The 17,371-nt window shown below is 43.5% G+C and overlaps 1 protein-coding gene across 2 annotated transcripts in view; it reads left to right on the top strand.

Annotated features, from left to right (window-relative positions):
• TAFA4 (TAFA chemokine like family member 4) overlaps nt 1–17,371 on the top strand; it is a 189,477-nt gene that overhangs the window by 48,622 nt on the left and 123,484 nt on the right. For both annotated transcript variants that reach the window (XM_045991427.1, XM_045991426.1), the window contains exons 2-3: nt 1,164–1,300; nt 8,194–8,309. In XM_045991427.1, the coding sequence (XP_045847383.1) occupies nt 1,287–1,300; nt 8,194–8,309 (130 nt within the window). In that variant the 5' untranslated portion in view covers nt 1,164–1,286. The remainder of the gene's footprint in view (nt 1–1,163; nt 1,301–8,193; nt 8,310–17,371) is intronic.

Genomic DNA, 17,371 nt, shown 5'->3' with positions numbered 1-17,371 from the left:
CAGGACAAACATACTTAATAAAGTTGGAGGAAGAGGGAGATGAACATTTGCCAATGTTTTATTTTTTCCCCGAATACCGTGTACAGTTACTCAAAGCCAGTCCCTTCCTGAGCTACTCACTCAAGACTGACTCTTTTTCCTCGGGCCCCAAAGGGACGGGCCTACAAGCCCATTACCTACAGTGTTCTCTGGGCAAACTCGTGTAGTTACCTTCAGGGGAAGATATCTAAAGAAGAGAAAAATCTCAGATATGCTTTGTGGCAGGTTTGTGATGGTTTCAACGGGATTCAAAGGTAACTAGACCATGTCGCAAGATCATTTTTATCTCATATTTGCAACTTTAGTATTTACTGATGCACATCATTGTTTTTCCCCCGATCTCCACCACTGGAGGGATGTTTTAAACTTAGCAGTATTAAAAACGGTGCGTTTTGTGGTCCATTTTTTTTTTTCTTCTTGAGATGTCTTTGTTTTGGAAGCATCTAAATCCTTCTTGCAAAGATGTTTTTGCTAGTAGAAAAGTCCTTTCAGGTCTGTGCATTAAAGGAGTGTGTTGAGTGTCAACTATGGTATTCACAAGCATTCATTGTATGTTGGTGTGATGTTTTCTGTTGGAAAGACGGTTCCTCTCTTCCTCCCGTTAACATTTTTCAGAAAGGAGCCTCACTGATTGGTTAGCAACGTCTGCAGGTTTATGTCCCACAAGGCTAAGAATTCAGATCTTCATGCTGGTTTTTCCAGTGCTGTGTAGCTTGGGCAAGTGGCAGAACTCTTGGGAAGGGACCATCTCCATTTCTGTTTTCATCCCCTTGTTAATGACATGGAGAGAATGAAATTATGCAACGTGAAGGTTGGGGATCCTCTGTCAAGTTTGGAATGCCTTTGCTGCTGAGATAACTTCTACTTTAAACTGTATTCTGTTAACTACTCTGTGATGAGTTACTGAGGACTGGATTCTGTGTCTTTCCCCCCTCCTTTATTAGGACCCTTTACACGTGTGGCTGCATCTGGCTCCCTCCCACTGTCTCAAGCTGCAGGTTTCATGGCAAAAAAAACCCCAAAAATGAAAAACCAAAAAACAACCATTATTTTGCTCCTGGAAATCTGTATCATTTCAACATTAACAGGCTAATGACTTCCTGTCCTTATTGTTTCCTATATAGGTCTTTCCAAGCTAAGATAATTTTTTGGAACTGCAGAAATTGTTGGCCCTCGCTACAAATGGGAGTTTGGAGTTGCTCTGAAATCCATCTTGAAATAATTGTGCTTGACTGGAACCAAATCTTATGAAGTCACCAAGGTAAAATGATTTTAACAGACACCTAGAGATGGTTTCTTTATGAACCATTGAGAATTTAGCAAAACGGAGAATCCTAGAGTTGACGATCCTTAGTAAAAGGTGTCTTTTTCCATTGAATCTTTGAGTATTTGGGGAATCAAGTTTCTCGAGTTTTAGTTAGTTTCTCTTATTTTGGAAATCATTTCCGTTTGCAAAGCAGCATTTTGGCTGTTCAGCAGGTGAAAGGTAAAATCTAAAGAGACACCAATTTTGTTTTACGTTTGAACAAAATGTTCAAGGGGGAAGAAATCCAAGTGGAAGAATGATGTTAGATGTGGTAGGTCAGAGGTCCTTGACTGGGTTGTCTGGATTGTGGACTACAATAAAGAATGATGGCTGAATCCTGTCCACTCGCCCCCTGGCATTTCTGCCGGCAGTGATAGCTCTTGTGAAGGAAACACACACTCAAGGCACTGCAAGCTCACGCAGGAACCTGTACATGGAATTGTCCGTGTACGCAGATGGAGCAGGGATCATCCCCACAGGTTGGAATGGCTGCCCTTAAGACATCAGGTTTGGGGTTTTTCGTTGGAAAACACCATTCTGATAATGTGGGACAGAGAGAATTGAATGCGGGGAACCTAAATAAAGGGAGAGTCAGAGAAGTCAAACAGAAGATATAGAGGCAGCCCTGAGATAGGGAGCAGTAGGAAGCTACACCGTCCCCTGGGTTGGACAAAGGAAGGAAGTAGCATTTGCCAGCACCGAGGGGAGGGGACCCGCAGTGGGAGCTAGAACCAGAGTCAGTCTCCTGGCAGGAGCTGGCACTTTGGAGGAGACATGAGCACTCCATACATCTTGCTCAGGTTGGAGAAAGTGGGGAGAAATACCCCATCCTTTTTCTTCCACCCTCCAGGCTCTAGCTACTATCCCCTGTTGGTTAAATCCAGCTGATTCAGGGGCCTGGAAAACACAGCTGATGGGAGTGACCTAGGGGAAGGGAAAAGAATGGATCTGAGGACAAAACAGGCCCAGGAGGGGATCGGCTTCCTATAGGAAACCTCTTCCTATGACATTTTAATGGGCATGGCACAGTCTCTTATACCCCGGAGGATGGGTCTTCTCTTGAGGATGACTCCACAGCCTTACAAAGTAAATTACGCATATTGCACATGGCATCTTCTGTTTGAAGATGGATGGTGATGGATGCTGTGATGCAGAAGGATTCATTCCCTCGTGGCCCCGAGTCCCTTTCTGGAATGAAAGGATTATTACCCCCTTTAGGAATGAGGATACAGCCAACTGCAGAAGATGACCTACAGCTTCCTTGAATTATTCGCAATTCAGAGAGCCCCCTTGCCTAAAATTAACCATCTTTTTAGGGGCAGCTCATATCCAATGATGGGTCAACATGAAAGGATAAAGCGTTGGCCCCCAGCTTGGAACTGCTGAGAAGGGGCATTTCAGCTTTGGAACTCTCCACTGGATTATCGGGGGCCTTTTCCTCCTCCTGTCCTGCCTTCTTCCCTCCCTGCTTTCCCCTTCCATAGGTGATATCTCTGGACTGTCCCTGGATAACCCTCCTGCTCACCAATTCCCAACCTTGGGACTCAGATCATCTCAGACATACTCCCCAATTTGGTAAAACCCTTCCAGACAGGATTAGGTGATATAGGGACTAATAGGGAAACCAAATTTCACTGGTATGTTAGATAGGAGAGGTTAGAGACCACCTGAAAGACCTAGTCTGAATTTGGAGACTAAATTGTGTGGGACTTTATGGTTAGAGGCAGGAGAGCCAACCCATGAAGCAGAAGAGAAGTATTTAATGATACTCAGTGGAGGGTTAAGAATTAAGAAGACAGGGGCGCCTGAGTGGCTCAGTGGGTTAAAGCCTCTGCCTTCAGCTCAGGTCATGGTCCCAGGGTCCTGGGATCGAGCCCCGCATGGGGCTCTCTGCTTGGCAGGGAGCCTGCTTCCTCCTCTCTCTCTGCCTGCCTCTCTGCCTAGTTGTGATTTCTCTCTGTCAAAGAAATAAAAAAAAAAAAAAAAAAAGAATTAAGAAGACAATAGGGATCTGGGCATCTGGAAATTGGATTAAGAACAAGAAGATGGGATTCTGAACCAGCTTGTGTCTGATGGGTTTATTAGCACGGGGAGAGAGAGCAATGCATACTTGTTCTCAGCAACGCTGCTCACATCTCAGAAAATTGATGGTGGATACATGGACTGGGCAAGAGGGATGCTTGTCCTCAGGTCAGTCCAGCAGCACTGGGGAGTGACAGCTGAAGAAAAGGACAGTGAGGGAGAGCACGTTCCCTTTGGGTAATGTTTTCCTCAGAGCCCATTTTCAGTGATATAAATCTTGAGGTTAACTTGTGTGATTAATCATTTAAACTAATTAGATTGAATACCTAGTTGGACGTTTGTAAACCACGTGTATGGATAAATTTTTGTGATTGGGTCGTCTGCCCATTTTTGGTGGACAGAGTTCTAAGATGGCTCCTAAGACTTGTACCCATTTGTGTCTATGACCTGGGTTATTTCCTCCCCTTAAGTGTGGGCACATTTGTGAATATGTTGGGGGTTCCCTCCTGTGGTTAGGTTATGGTTATATGACCAAGATGAAGGGATTTTGTCAATGTAATTAAGGTCTCAAATATATTGATGTTGAATTAATGAAAAGGGAGATTATCCTGGATAGGATTGACCTGACCAGGTGAGCTCTAGTGAAGGACTCCGCTTTTCCTGGAAGAGGAGATTCAGACTGAAGCAGCCTGGGGAGGGTCCACATATGTGATCAAGTTCAGGATGCCACCTCTCAGAGCTGAGAGCAGGTCCTGGCTGATAGCAAGAACATAGGACCTCGTTTATACGGGCCTATGAACATGGATTTTGCCAGTAGTGTGTAGGTGGTTAGAAGCCATTCTTTCCCCATTTGAGCCTCCAGCTGAGGACACGCCCAGATGACATTTTGATGTCAGTCCTAGGAGTCCCTGAGCAGAGGACTTGGCTAGAATGTGCCAGACTTCTGACTTAAGGAAACTATTAGAAACTGTGGAAACCATGTCCATATCATTTCAACTGCTGAGTTGGGCAGTTTATTTGTTAAGTTGGAAGAGAAATGAATACCCCATTTATCTGATTCCTTCAAAGGCTCTGTTTGGGGGCCACTAAGTTTGCTGCAAACTGGAAGCCAAGATGCCTTATGCAGTCTGAAAATGTGTTTTACTTGGTCTATTTTGCACTCTGTTTTAAAAATAAAACAAACTGAATTAGTTGCCAACATATAAACTGGGCAAATTGTATACCAGAGTCCAATTTCTCTTGAGAAGTTAGTCCTGGGATCCCTGGCCTCACATTTCTGCGCTACAGTGACAGTCTGGGGTGGTGACAGCTGCCCCCAGCTGGGTCTCCAGGGCGGGCCTCCACAGTCCCTGCCACTCACCAGGGCCTTAGGGCCTGCCAGCTACTCATTCACTTGAGGGCATTTGAATTTTTGACCTTGCAGGAAGAAACTTTGTGACAGTTGATCAATAACTAATATTGGAGTTAACAACTGGAATTTTAAAGACATTATGGGTGGGACAGAGAGCTTCATCCACAAAGTCAGCGAATGCAGAATTTTGAAACTACATGTTTTCCCTAATTAGTAATAAATCAGTAATCAGTTCCCTGAAATGACAGTATAATTAATGACAGCTGATCCTCGAACAACACGAGGGTTGGGGAAGTTGATTTCCCCAAAACTTAGCCACTCAGAGCCTGCTGTTGATTGGAGGTCTTACCAATAACATGAACAGTCAGTTAACACGTATTTTATATATGATATGTCTTACCTACTGTATTCTTGCAATAAAGTAAGCTAGAGAAAAGAAAATGCTATTTTAAAAAATCATAAGAGGGATGCCTGGGTGGCACAGTTGATTAAGTGTCTGACTCTTGGCTTTGGCTCAGGTCCTGATCGCAGGGTTGTGGGATTGAGCCCCGCATCCGGCTCCATCCTCAGCATTGGGTCTGCTTGGGACTCTCTCTCCCTCTGCCCCACCGCCTCAAATAAATAAGTCTTTTAAAAAAATCCTAAGAATGAAAAATGCATTTATAATACCACAATGTATGGCAGAAACTCCATGTGTAAGTGGACCCACACAGTTCAAACGTGGTGTTCAAGAGGCAGCTGTGTTCGTACCGAAGCTCACATAGACCCCTACCTGTTTTCTTTTTCTTTCTTTTTTTTTTTTTAAAGATTTTATTTATTTATTTGACAGAGAGAGAGATCACAAGTAGGCAGAGAGGCAGGCAGAGAGAGAGGAGGACGCAGGCTCCCTGCAGAGCAGAGAGCCCGATGCGGGGCTCGATCCCAGGACCCTGAGATCATGACCTGAGCTGAAGGCAGCGGCTTAATCCACTGAGCCACCCAGGCGCCCCCCCCTACCTGTTTTCTTTGCCACTTTTGGAACTGCTCCTGGGGTGTCTATCTCCCGTGTGTGCAAGGTGAAGTTGGGGAGACAGAGGGTGGTGCTTTGAGAAATCAAAGCACCTGCAGGGCCTTTCAAGCAGAGAGACCTGATGTTCCCATGTCAGTTTGGAATGCTCAGGATTTCCAAGGCCAAGGGCAAAGAGAAGCCAAGACTTTGTGTCTCCTTGAATGCGGAGTTGTTCAAATATGATCCCTGAACCTTGTCTTGCCCTGGCTACTTCAAAGGCAGAGTGAGTCTCACATCAATGAACGGAACGATACCTTTCAACAAGATCTATTTGACTACATTGTGAGAGGCCCAGAGAGAAGGGTGGGGTAGAACCTGTTCTCTGGACTGTGATTTGGGTGCTAGGTCCCCAAGGCTGTGCTTTCTCTCAAGCACAGTCTTAGGGTTCTGGTCGAGATGCTGCTGGTCTCTGAGACCCTTCCTTCCAGAACTTCAGGCACTCTGCCTCTAGTGGGGCAAATTAGACTCCAACCAGTCTTTATACATGGCATGTATATGTATGCATGTGTGTGTACATATATAAATAATAAATATAAATATAAATATACGGGGTTCCCTTGGCCCGATGCAGTGAATGATATCATAGACACCACGATACCTGTGCCAGGCAGAACCTAATGTCACTGGAGTTTCAGATGCCAAACTCTCTGTCCCACTTTGTTTGAAAAAGTTAAAAAAAAATAGCAAACAAAAGTTAATCTAGTTCTAATTTCCCTAAAATGTCAGAAACAGGAGAAAATTAGTGGAGATGTCAACTATCCTTCAATTACAATAAGAAGAAAATTGAAGGAAGAATGCATTTTTAAAAAAAGATTTTATTTATTTATTAGAGGGGGGGCGGCAGAAGGAGAGAGAGTATCTCAAAACACTCTCTTCACTGAGCACAGAGTCCAGCTCGGGGCACGATCTCAGGACTCTGAGTTCATGACCTGAGCTAAAGTCAAGAGTTGGATGGTTAACTGACTGAGCCACACACCACGTACCCTGAAAATGCTTTTTTGATATTTTCCTTTTATTTCATTTCTTTTGGGTTTGTTTGAGAATAGTAGACTATACGTACATACACATTTGTGAACCAAATTAGATAATTCAGTTGTCTAAGCAACTGTTTTGATACTGTCCATCTGCATGAAGTGAAGTTTATTTATCTTTGCTGTATAGAGATGTAACTGACACGTAACATTGTGTATGTTTCAGATGTACAATGTGCTGATTTGATATATATATAAGTTGCAAAATGATGATCATAGCATTATCTACCACCTCCATCCTGTCCATAATTACCATTTCTTTTTTGTGATGAGAACATTTAAGATCAACTCTTAGCAACATTCAAGTATATGATAGAGTTATTAACTATAATCACTGTGCTGTACATTAGCTCCCCAAACTGGTTAATCTTGTAACTGAAAATTTGTACCTTTTGGTCAATATCTCCCCATTTTTCTCACCTCCCAATCTTTGCTAACTATCGCTCTACTCGGCTTCTCTGAGTTTGTCTTTTTCAGATTTCCCATATAAGTGGGATCCAACAGTATTTGTCTTTCTCCTTCTTATTTCCCTTAGTGTAATGCCCTCAAAGTCCATCTGAATTGTTGCAGACAGCAGTATTTCCTTTTTTCCTCATGGTTGAATAGTATTCCATTGTGTATACATACCACATCTTTATGTGTTCATCTGTTGACATCCATAAGAAATTAAGTTTATTTTACATTCGCCTATACTTGGCCATATTCCCACCAAACTTCGAGACTGAAATCATTTATTAGGGGCGCCTGGGTGGCTCAGTGGATTAAGCCGCTGCCTTCGGCTCAGGTCATGATCTCAGGGTCCTAGGATCGAGCCCCGCATCGGGCTCTCTGCTCCGCAGGGAGTCTGCTTCCTCCTCTCTCTCTGCCTGCCTCTCTGCCTACTTGTGATCTCTCTCTGTCAAATAAATAAATAAAATCTTAAAAAAAAAAGAAATCATTTATTAATGTACACTCAGAGAAACCAGGAGAAAAGTCTCAGGCTGAGTGTGACCATTTCTGTGGTTTCTCTGAGATGCAGAAACCATGTCTATTTTATCTGAATCCAGCTCTTCGTGTGTAGCTTTCTAATTTCATGATATAAAATAGTATGTTACCCCCACGTTCTATGAGGAAAAGTCAGGCTACACAGTGGGGCTTCGTAAATAGACTTCTCATTGAAGCCTGTTGCTAACTTGGAAAACTGGTAATTATAAGAAGCGTTCATTGGAAATTGAGTTAACGCACAGTGGGAATCAGGTTTGATTTGCCTTCAGTGTCCTTGGGGGAAAAGAAGTCCGGCGCCAAGCACCTCTCACTTGCTGTTTTCTTCCAGTTTCCCCCAGCTCGTGCTTGCGTGTTTGCCCCAGAGCCTCACCTCCCTGAGCCCTCACTGACTCGTGTCTTGCTTTCTCTGCAGGATGAGAGTCTGTGCTAAGTCAGTGTTGCTGTCACACTGGCTCTTTCTGGCCTATGTGTTGATGGTGTGCTGTAAGCTGATGTCCGCCTCGAGCCAGCACCTCCGGGGACACGCAGGTAAGCCCTTTAAGCTCATTATGCACCACTGAGATCAATTAATAAAACCCTTTCAAACGTCAGAGTCCACATTTTAGACACAGGTAATTGACAAGAGCTTTCGATGGTGTGCAAATAATCCGAGTGAACCTGAGACACATCAGGGCAGTGCTGTTCAATGGTTTGGTGCTGAAAGAGTGTTCTACTTATGCTGTAAATAAACAAATTAAAAAAAAAAAAAGTGTTCTAGACATTTTTAAAGGATGGTTTCCAGGTTTTTCCCCCTCGTTTTCCTTTCCTGAGTACATTTCCATTCTTAGAGTGATTTTTCTCCAAGAATCCTGGAAATCCAGCCTCCCTTTCTTTGTGTATGTATTACTCCTGTAGATTTCTCTGAAGGCAGGACATCTTTACCGGTAAACTTAAACACTTCCAGGGCTAGAGTGAAGCTGTCAGATAATCTAAGACCATTTGGTGGAGAAAAGATGGTGAATGTTTAAAAAAACAAAGAAGAAAGAAAAGAAAAAAAGCAATGGTAGTTTTTTGTATGGGCCCTAAAATAAAATGTGTCTAAAGTTTTAGAGAATCATTCCCATAATTTCTCATGAGACCCTTGTGTATACTTTGCTTATTTCTAAAAAAGACGAAAACAATTGCTTGAGTCTCTGTGTGTGCTGGTGCATGTGTATGTCATTTCTGCCCCTCCCCCCTCTCCTTGTCACATCTACATTTAAAGTGATACAGACTTGGAAACTCCCCAGTGCAATGTGTTTTCCTGAGCAATTCGTATTTGTAGACTCATTGCCAAATAATTAATTTGCCGTCATTGCATCAGTAATTTGAAGTGTGGCAATGGCAGGCTTTCGTGGACCGCTTAGTGAAAAAGTGAATCTCAGACTCTCAACTAGATAGAATCATGAATTCTGCCTCCCACAGTTTTAATATATCAAGTTTGTCAGATATCCTTACCCTCAGACATATACCAGGCTGTGCTTTCCACTCAGTTATTCTGATATTTTAAGGTTAAGACAGGATATTAGGCTTACCATGATTTTAAAAAATCTCTCACGGTTCATTTTTTCCCACCTCCAGTGAGAGTTCAGAGAAGACGAGAAAAATAATTGAAATTTTAATGAATCAGCATAAAATCGATACCATTTGGCTGCTGTGAAGTGCCTACAGCTAGTTGGTCATTGCACTGTGTATCTTTTGATGAGCTTGTTCTGAAGGATAGAGTGTTTGAAGTCATTGGTCTTATCTGTTTAATTCATATCTCTTTTCTTGGGTGGAGGCTGAGAGTCTGGGTAGCCGTCAGGCAGAACATTTCAGTGAGGCAAGTTATCAAGAGCAGATTTCCAGACTTCCAGGAACTCTGGCTTGAGAGATTGTGTTGAAAAGGGATTAGAAGTTGAAGGAAACAGGACAGGACTGAACCTTCAAATTTTATCCATGCGGAATCCTCATTTCTTTGAATTTAGAAAAGGCACAAGCATAGGGATAAATCTAAATTAAGATTAGAATTATGTGCACAAGAAATACAGACAATATCTTCTCTATAAGCCAAGACTCAACAGCCGTCGGGACAGTGAGAAGTCAGAGTAAAGCCTTGGCAAATCGTATTCAAGGAATGAAATTTTCAGCCCTAGAATTCCTAGCTGATTTTATTTGGATTCCCAGCACATGTCCTTTGGCTTTTAGGGGATTCCTCCTGCTTTCATCTTTGGGATTTAAATCTTTCTCACCCCTTGTCTGAACAATCATCAAAGGAGTCAGGACTGGTTCCTCCCTGCAGGGGGCTCGGTGTTCTCATTTTCTTACTGCGTGCACACATGAGTGCATGTGTATGATGTATGTGATATAAAAAGATTTATTACGAACTATTGGCTCACATAGCTGTGTGGGCTGAGAAGTCTCATGATCTGCGGTCGCAGATCTCCAGCTCGCAGACCCGGGAAAGTCAGTGGTGTGGTTTGAAGGTCTGATAACCAGAGAGCCTGGGTGTATTCTAGTCCAGGTCTGCAGGGCTGAGCACCAGGAACAGTGAAGGCTGAAGGCTGATGTCCCAGCTCAACAGTCTGGCAAAGAACCAAGTCAGCTTTCTCCCACTTTATTGTGCCATACAGACACACCTAGAAATAATGTCTAATCAAATATCTGGGCATCCCATGGCCCAGTCAAGCTGACACATAAAATTAATCATCACATCTGTCTTTCCAGAAAAAAAGGATACTTCCCCTAGTGTGTATGCACTTACCTATCACTATGCTCCATTTTTGGTTTTTTTTTCCCCCCATTTAACGATAGAGTTTATAAATCTTTTCATTTGAGTGCTTACAGATCTATCACTCTGTGTAACACCGCATCGTCCTCTATGGTAAGGACATGTCATACATGATTTGATCACTCCCCATTTCTGTGGACACTTGACTTGTTACCGTATTTATACAAATATGTATGTTCCAACTTAAGGCGAATTCCTAGTAGCGAGATCTTGAGTTAAAGCGCACACACATGTATTAGCGAGAGTAGCCCAGCTGTTGTAACCGACAGACCAAATACAATAATGGCTCAGCAAATGGAGGTCTGTTTCTTGCTCCTGAGCCCTTGCGGTCGGGGGCAAATATATCCTCTCGAGGATCCTCCGGTATTGCAGTCTTTCTGGAACCCGAGTGGGTGGAAGTGCTGACATTTTCAGCCCGTGGCTGCCAAGGTTGTCCTAGACGGGCCGCCGTTCCAGCAGGCTGCAAGGGGGAAGTTCCAGCAGGCTGCAAGGGGGAAGTTCCAGCAGGCTGCAAGGGGGAAGTTCCAGCAGGCTGCAAGGGGAAATGCGCTGGAGGGTTCAGCTGGCAGGTGTAAGGAGCCAGGGCAAGTGTGGGCGGGGTCTCATGCGCTGCGCTGCCATTGGCTGGAGCCCAAGCCCATAAGCGCTTCTGGAGGGAGTTGGGGGGCGCAACGGGAGGACGTTCTAGCCCCGGGCTCAGGGGTCGAGGAGAACCGGAGTGGTGGTGAGTCTCCTGCGGCTCCCATGCAGTGCGTTTACGGTTTAATGGTGCCAGAGTGCCCTTCCAAACTTCTGGAGTTACTTATACTTCCACCGACAGTCACAGTGCGATAACGCCCATTTCCCTGTTCCTTTTTCGACTCCCAGTGCTAGCAAGTTTTGTTTTTGTGCCCATCTAGTAATGAAAACGTTTCCATTGTATGGCCTGGTATCTTTTTCTGACCGATGACGTTCTTAATGTGCTGGTGGGCTGTTTGTTTTTGTTTAAACGATTGCATTTTTTTCTTTAAAAATTTTTATTTATTTTGGTATTTTATTTTTTTATGGACCATATCTTCTTTTTTTAAATCTTTATTTTTTTTATAAACATATAACGTATTATTAGCCCCAGGGGTACAGTTCTGTGAATCGCCAGGTTTACACACTTCACAGCACATACCTTTCCCAATGTCCATAACCCCAATTTTAAAAAAGATTTTATATATTTATTTGACAGAGAGATCACAAGTAGGCAGAGAGGCAGGCAGAGAGAGAGAGAGAGAGAGATCACAGGTAGGTAGAGAGGCAGGCAGAGAGAGGGGGAAGCAGGCTCCCCACTGAGCAGAGAGCCTGATGCGGGGCTCAATCCCAGAACCCTGAGATCATGACCTGAGCGGAAGGCAGAGGCTTTAACCCACTGAGCCACCAGGCACCCCTAAGCTATTGCATGTTTTAATCCACTTTTCTCTTGGCTGTGTTGATTTTTTACTGGATGATGGGCAAAAGGTTTTTGCAGATTGAGGACGTTGGAGTGCTTTGACCATCCTTTTCCTCATTCTGTCCCACTTCCCTGCGTCCCTCCCATTCTAGTGTCCCTCCCATTCTAGTGACGCTCAGGGGTGGAGTGTGTGTATGTGTGTGAGAGAGGAGAGAGAGAGAGATGGGGAGAGGGTTGAGGACTGCTGTAAGTGTTCATTAATGACCTTCAGGGGAAAGAAGTCTAGGATCTTTGCAGTGGCCATGTGGTTTTCTTCCTAGTATAGATAGAGCTCAGCTGGTGGAAAACTCAGGGTCGGAATCGATGGAAGGTGGGGGAGACTGTCTATACCAAGATGCTGAGAAACTGGGCAGGTTTTACTTCACTGTGGGGGTACCCAACGAAGCTCTGGGGCAAGCTGCTGAGGGTTAACTGCAGAAGACTGCGTCTATGTCCAGAAGGCCTCCTGTCACGGTCCCAAGGGCTTTGTGGCTTGTGCTGGCCAATTAAGGGAACTGTGGCCCCAGGAATCCCTGGTTAGACGAGAGTGGCTTGTCGATGGTTGGGTATCAGCAAGGAGAGATTTCACAAGGGCTCGCCGAGATAAAGGGGAGGAACGTGGGACTTATCCTCAGTTTTGAAAGATGAGGTACTAGGTGTGGCTTGAAGTTTTCATTTTAGTTCAAGCATTAAAAAAACAAACCGAATGAAACTCCACCAAATTTTCATAGGATAAGTGGTGGGAGTCTTTCTTTAAGGCAAATAGCTTTCATAAGCTTTTGTAAGAGTCCAGAAGTGGTGTTTTTAAGTAATTAGAAAACACAAAAGACCACCTGTGTGTGTGTGTGTTTGAACTTGAGGTAATGGTTGAGTGTGAGACGATGTGGGTTTTTGTAGCCTCAAGCTATAGAAAAGGTGAAGGGGCCAGTTGATAGGTCAGTTTCTATTTGAAAGGAAGCCAGAGTTAACTCTTATTTCTTCCACTAGCAATTTGTCCTCTTCGTTCTTTTTTCGTTTGCTTTGTTTTTTGCTGTAAGCAGCACCGTTTCCCCACAAGAGGGCAGCAAATATAACGCAGTGGAAAGACACTGGCTGTTTCAGAAACTCGAGAATCCTGTGGAATTAATCCTGTGGGGATCCTTGCAGAAATTTCATCTGATGTAGGCATGAGGACTTTGGGATAGTAAGCACACCAAATACTTGAGATTTAGTCCTAGCAATAACTGGACACTTCAAAAAATTAACAATTTCCCCTTTGAAGACAGAACCAGAGCTTTTATCCTGATGTTACAGAGACAGGAACTTCCATGCTGCTGGTTTGCAAATTCATTTCAGTGGTTCTGTTTCCCTAAGGGAGCTTTAAGTAGGACCCAGTCGGGGGTGTGTAAATTGCACAAAAATGCTGTGCTGCTTAGCTACTATTTAATATCTGTTTCGGTGTAAGCCTCCTATGTAGTATACTCAGTTCAGGTGGATAAAGAAACTGAAAAATTGGAGCGCATCTGGGAATGAAGAAGGGAATCAAGTGTTTGGGCTCTGGAGTCAAATAGAATCCTGATTCTGCACATCTGGCTATGTGACTTTGTCCAGGCTACTTAACCTCTCTGAACCTGCATCATCGTCTGTGAAAATGAAATGATCTACTTGTTTCCCTTATGAGGTTATTAGGATGACTGAATAAGACAAAGTAGGCGGATGGATTAGCATGGTATACATTCCATAAATAGTAGCTATTTATATATTTAGAAGCATCCAGAAGGAGAGGGAGTCTGGAAATGTTCATCTTTGAGAACAGTTGAGGGCTGTGGGTAGGTGCAGGGAGATAGATAAATGCCAGGAGAGGATGAAGCTTTATATCGTGTACAAGAGACAAAGGCTTGTTTTTCATTGTTCTAAAAGGCGGACTGTAATGAAGAGCATTGCTCTATGAAGACTGATGTTTCAGCTCAACCCCAGGCAAGAAGGAGAAAAGGAATATCTAACAAATAAGGCCTCAACAAAATGGGGGATTGAGTGACCCGGAGATGCGGGAAGCTGGGCGGGTGCCAAGAATTGTGACAGGTCTGAGATCTCCCCCTGCTTGCCAGCTAATGAGCTAGCCAGTCACAGTCGGTGGGGTGCTGGCGGGAGACTGGACGTGTCCGCCGTCAGAAGTAGGGGATTTTCTTGTTTATGGCACAGTGAGTTGTACAAGCTGCATGTGTGCTTGGTTCTCCTTTTCTTCTTGGGCGGGCTGTCAAGCCAAGTTGGGACTCAGTCTCTTGTTCTGTAAAGTGGGAACAATGAAAGAGAGAGTCGTGTTAGGTTCGTACGTAGCTGTCCATCACAAGCACACCCAGTTGGATTGTGCTTTGTTTTATTGTGCTCCATAAGACTGGGGTTTTGTTGTTGTTGTTGTTTGTTTTTTTAACAAACAGAAGGCTTGTGGCAACCTTGCGTCCAGCAAGCGTACCGGCACGATTTTTTGGCAACAGCATTGGCTCGCCTTGTGCCCCTGAATTCCGTTTAGGTAATATTCGAAACATTTCAAACTTTGCCATGGCTGTATTTGCTGTGGGATCTGCGATCAATCAGTGATGGGAACTCTGCGAGCTCAGACGATGGTTATAGCATTTTTTTGTGGTAAAGTATTTTTAAATTAAAGTATGGACATCGGTTTTTTTTTGTTTGTTTGTTTTGTTTTTGACATAACTGTAGTTCGCAATAGACCACAGTATATTGTTCACATGATTTTCCCATGCACTGGAAAACAAAATCCACTGTCTGGATTGTGATGTTGACCTCCTTGCCATGCTCTGAGACTGCCCCTGCAGGTGTCTCCAAGCTGTGCCTGTGTTTATATCTGGAAACTGCTAAGAATTGTGTTGACATAGTTAGTGCTCAAAACATGTTAACCATCTTTATTGAAACTTGCCTTCTCCTTTGGAATGTATTCTATTTCGTAGATCTCCGTACTGTTGAAAGTTATGGCAACCTAGGTTTCCTGTTTTCTATATTATAAATGATGAATATTTGAATGGTGGAATTGCATGCTTTGGTGTGTTAGGGAGCTAGAATATCCTGTTCTCTCAAGGTCCTTCTAGCTGCACTAAGAGTTAAACTAACATGAGACAGATAAACAGGAGAAAAATTGAACTTAATAGGCTGTGTATGGGGAAGCCATACCAACATGGAAATTACAAAGACAGTCAGGCAGAGTGAGGTATAAATGTCATTGTGAACTAAGGAGAGGGAGTAAGGGTTTGGGTCTTCAAAGAAAAGAAATGCAATCTTCAGGAAACGAAACAGTAAATGTTCAGTAAACAGCTGTTTTCTGGGCCACTTAGGAATAGTGGGACATAGAGGACTTTCATGGAACAGGCTTTGCTATGCTCCCTGTGCACCAGACCCAGTACATATGATAATGTAGTTACCTCTGGTGATAGCTCTCTTCCTCGGGCAGATTTTCTATCAAGACTCTTTATTATTTATTTATTTGACAGAGATCACAAGTAGGCAGAGAGGCAGGCAGAGAGAGGAGGAAGCAGGCTCCCCGCTGAGCAGAGAGCCTGATCCCAGGACCCTGGAATCATGACCTGAGCTGAAGGCAGAGGCTTTAACCCACTGAGCTACCCAGGCATCCCCAAAACTCTTTTTAGACAGTTGTCAGGGGAGGTAAAGAGCTTTCCCTGAATCTGCTGGGTCTTGATTGCTTTTAACTCAAAATAACCTTTATGAGAAAGTGGCCCCTACAGGTGCCTTGTGTTATTTTTAACTTAGGAGAAATTGAAGAGTAGTGGTTGCATCCAAGTTTGGGCTCATGTTTCTGGCCCTTATAATGGCTGAACTTTTATAGGAACCCTGCAGATACCTTTGATTGGATTGACTATTTTAGCCTAATTTTCCATGAGAAACCTCTTTCTTTCCAAGGTTAACAGTTGAGTGGTGAATGTAATTTCTAGTACAGGACTTTTTTGGTGAGGCTCAAGTGCAATTTGTTATTGGTGAACACTGCAAATAATAAAGCTGTGCATGCAAGCTGCTATTTCTTACTTCGCAGGCTAAAATGAATTGTACTTAAAACAGATTTTGCAAAATGACTTGCTTGTATTGCCCGAGTTCTGACACTAGGGGGCAGGCAAGGCTTGGAAGAGCTCAATAACAAAAGGCAGCGTGGTCTAATGCAGCGTGGTCCAGTGGAGAGAGCCACATAGGTAATTTTCCATGTTCTATAACCACATAAAAAAAAATTGAAATTAATTTAGTATTAATACATTTTATGTAACCTGCATCCAAAATATTATTTCTACCTGTGGCCCTAGCCACATTTCAAGTGCTCAAGGGCCACACGTGGCTGAAGGTTACTATAATAAACAGCGCATGCTTATGAGTCCTTTCTGAAAGATGAGAAATAGAAGTTATTTGCGTATTCATGGGTCAATCATAGGGCGCAATGTTTCATCTCCTTTTATTTCGGTTAATTTATTTTTATGTTTTATTTAGTTCTTTTTCCCCTCCCCTGAATGTCTACTCCTAGATTTATGGAAAATGCCAGGTAAGTGGGGTTTGTAACCGTAAGTCATAAAGACTGGGGAAGATCGTTCGGTTTCCTCATCACTGCCTGTGTGATCGTTCTTTGTAAGAGCTCTTTATGAGATCGTTCTCTTTTAGGAATAGAGAAGCGTCAAAATAATTTGAAATTGTGTGTGTGTATGTGTGTGTGTTGGTGGCTCCAGCCTGTAGGTCTTGAAGTTCCTCCCTGGACAGCTTATTTTGGCCAATAATGGGCATTTTCCCACCTGAGTGCAATCCAGTGATACAGTTTTAATACGTTTCCTTCTGTAATTGTTCTTGTCTGTCTTCCTCCTGCTGCACACCCAGTGAATGGGTGAATGGTTACTTTGTTAACTGTATAGATCTGTCTCTGTATAAGCCACTCCCTAGGATTATCCTCTATTTTATAAACAAGAAACAGGACTTGGGGATCGTCAAAAAACCTCTGTTTTGGTGGTGATTGAAAAGGGTATGTACATAATGATGTCTACTTAATTCTCTCTCTGGGGAGATTTTACATAATAAAGCACAGCGGCTTCACTGCAGCTTTGTCCCATCTGAATCTTGCTTGCAAGGTGGAGCCCAGGCCACAGTATTATTGAATAGCTGCCTGCAGCCAAAGATGAGAACCACTGATTCAGAAGGGGGGGAAAAAAAGAAATTTGATTCTAGCTCTTACCAAACTATGGTTTGATCCAGGGGCGTTGAGTCTCTCTTTTAGTGTTTGTGGGCCACAGTTTGGCTGGGAGAGGTCTAGGTCTCTTTTCCCTGTATAAAGTTGCCCTCCATCTCCACTTCTTGAAAGGACTATGA

The sequence above is a fragment of the Meles meles genome, chromosome 20 (genome assembly GCF_922984935.1).
Source record: "Meles meles chromosome 20, mMelMel3.1 paternal haplotype, whole genome shotgun sequence".
Taxonomy (NCBI): Eukaryota; Metazoa; Chordata; class Mammalia; order Carnivora; family Mustelidae; genus Meles; species Meles meles.
Note: the sequence above shows the minus strand (reverse complement) of the source record. Positions and strands in the feature narration are given on the sequence as shown.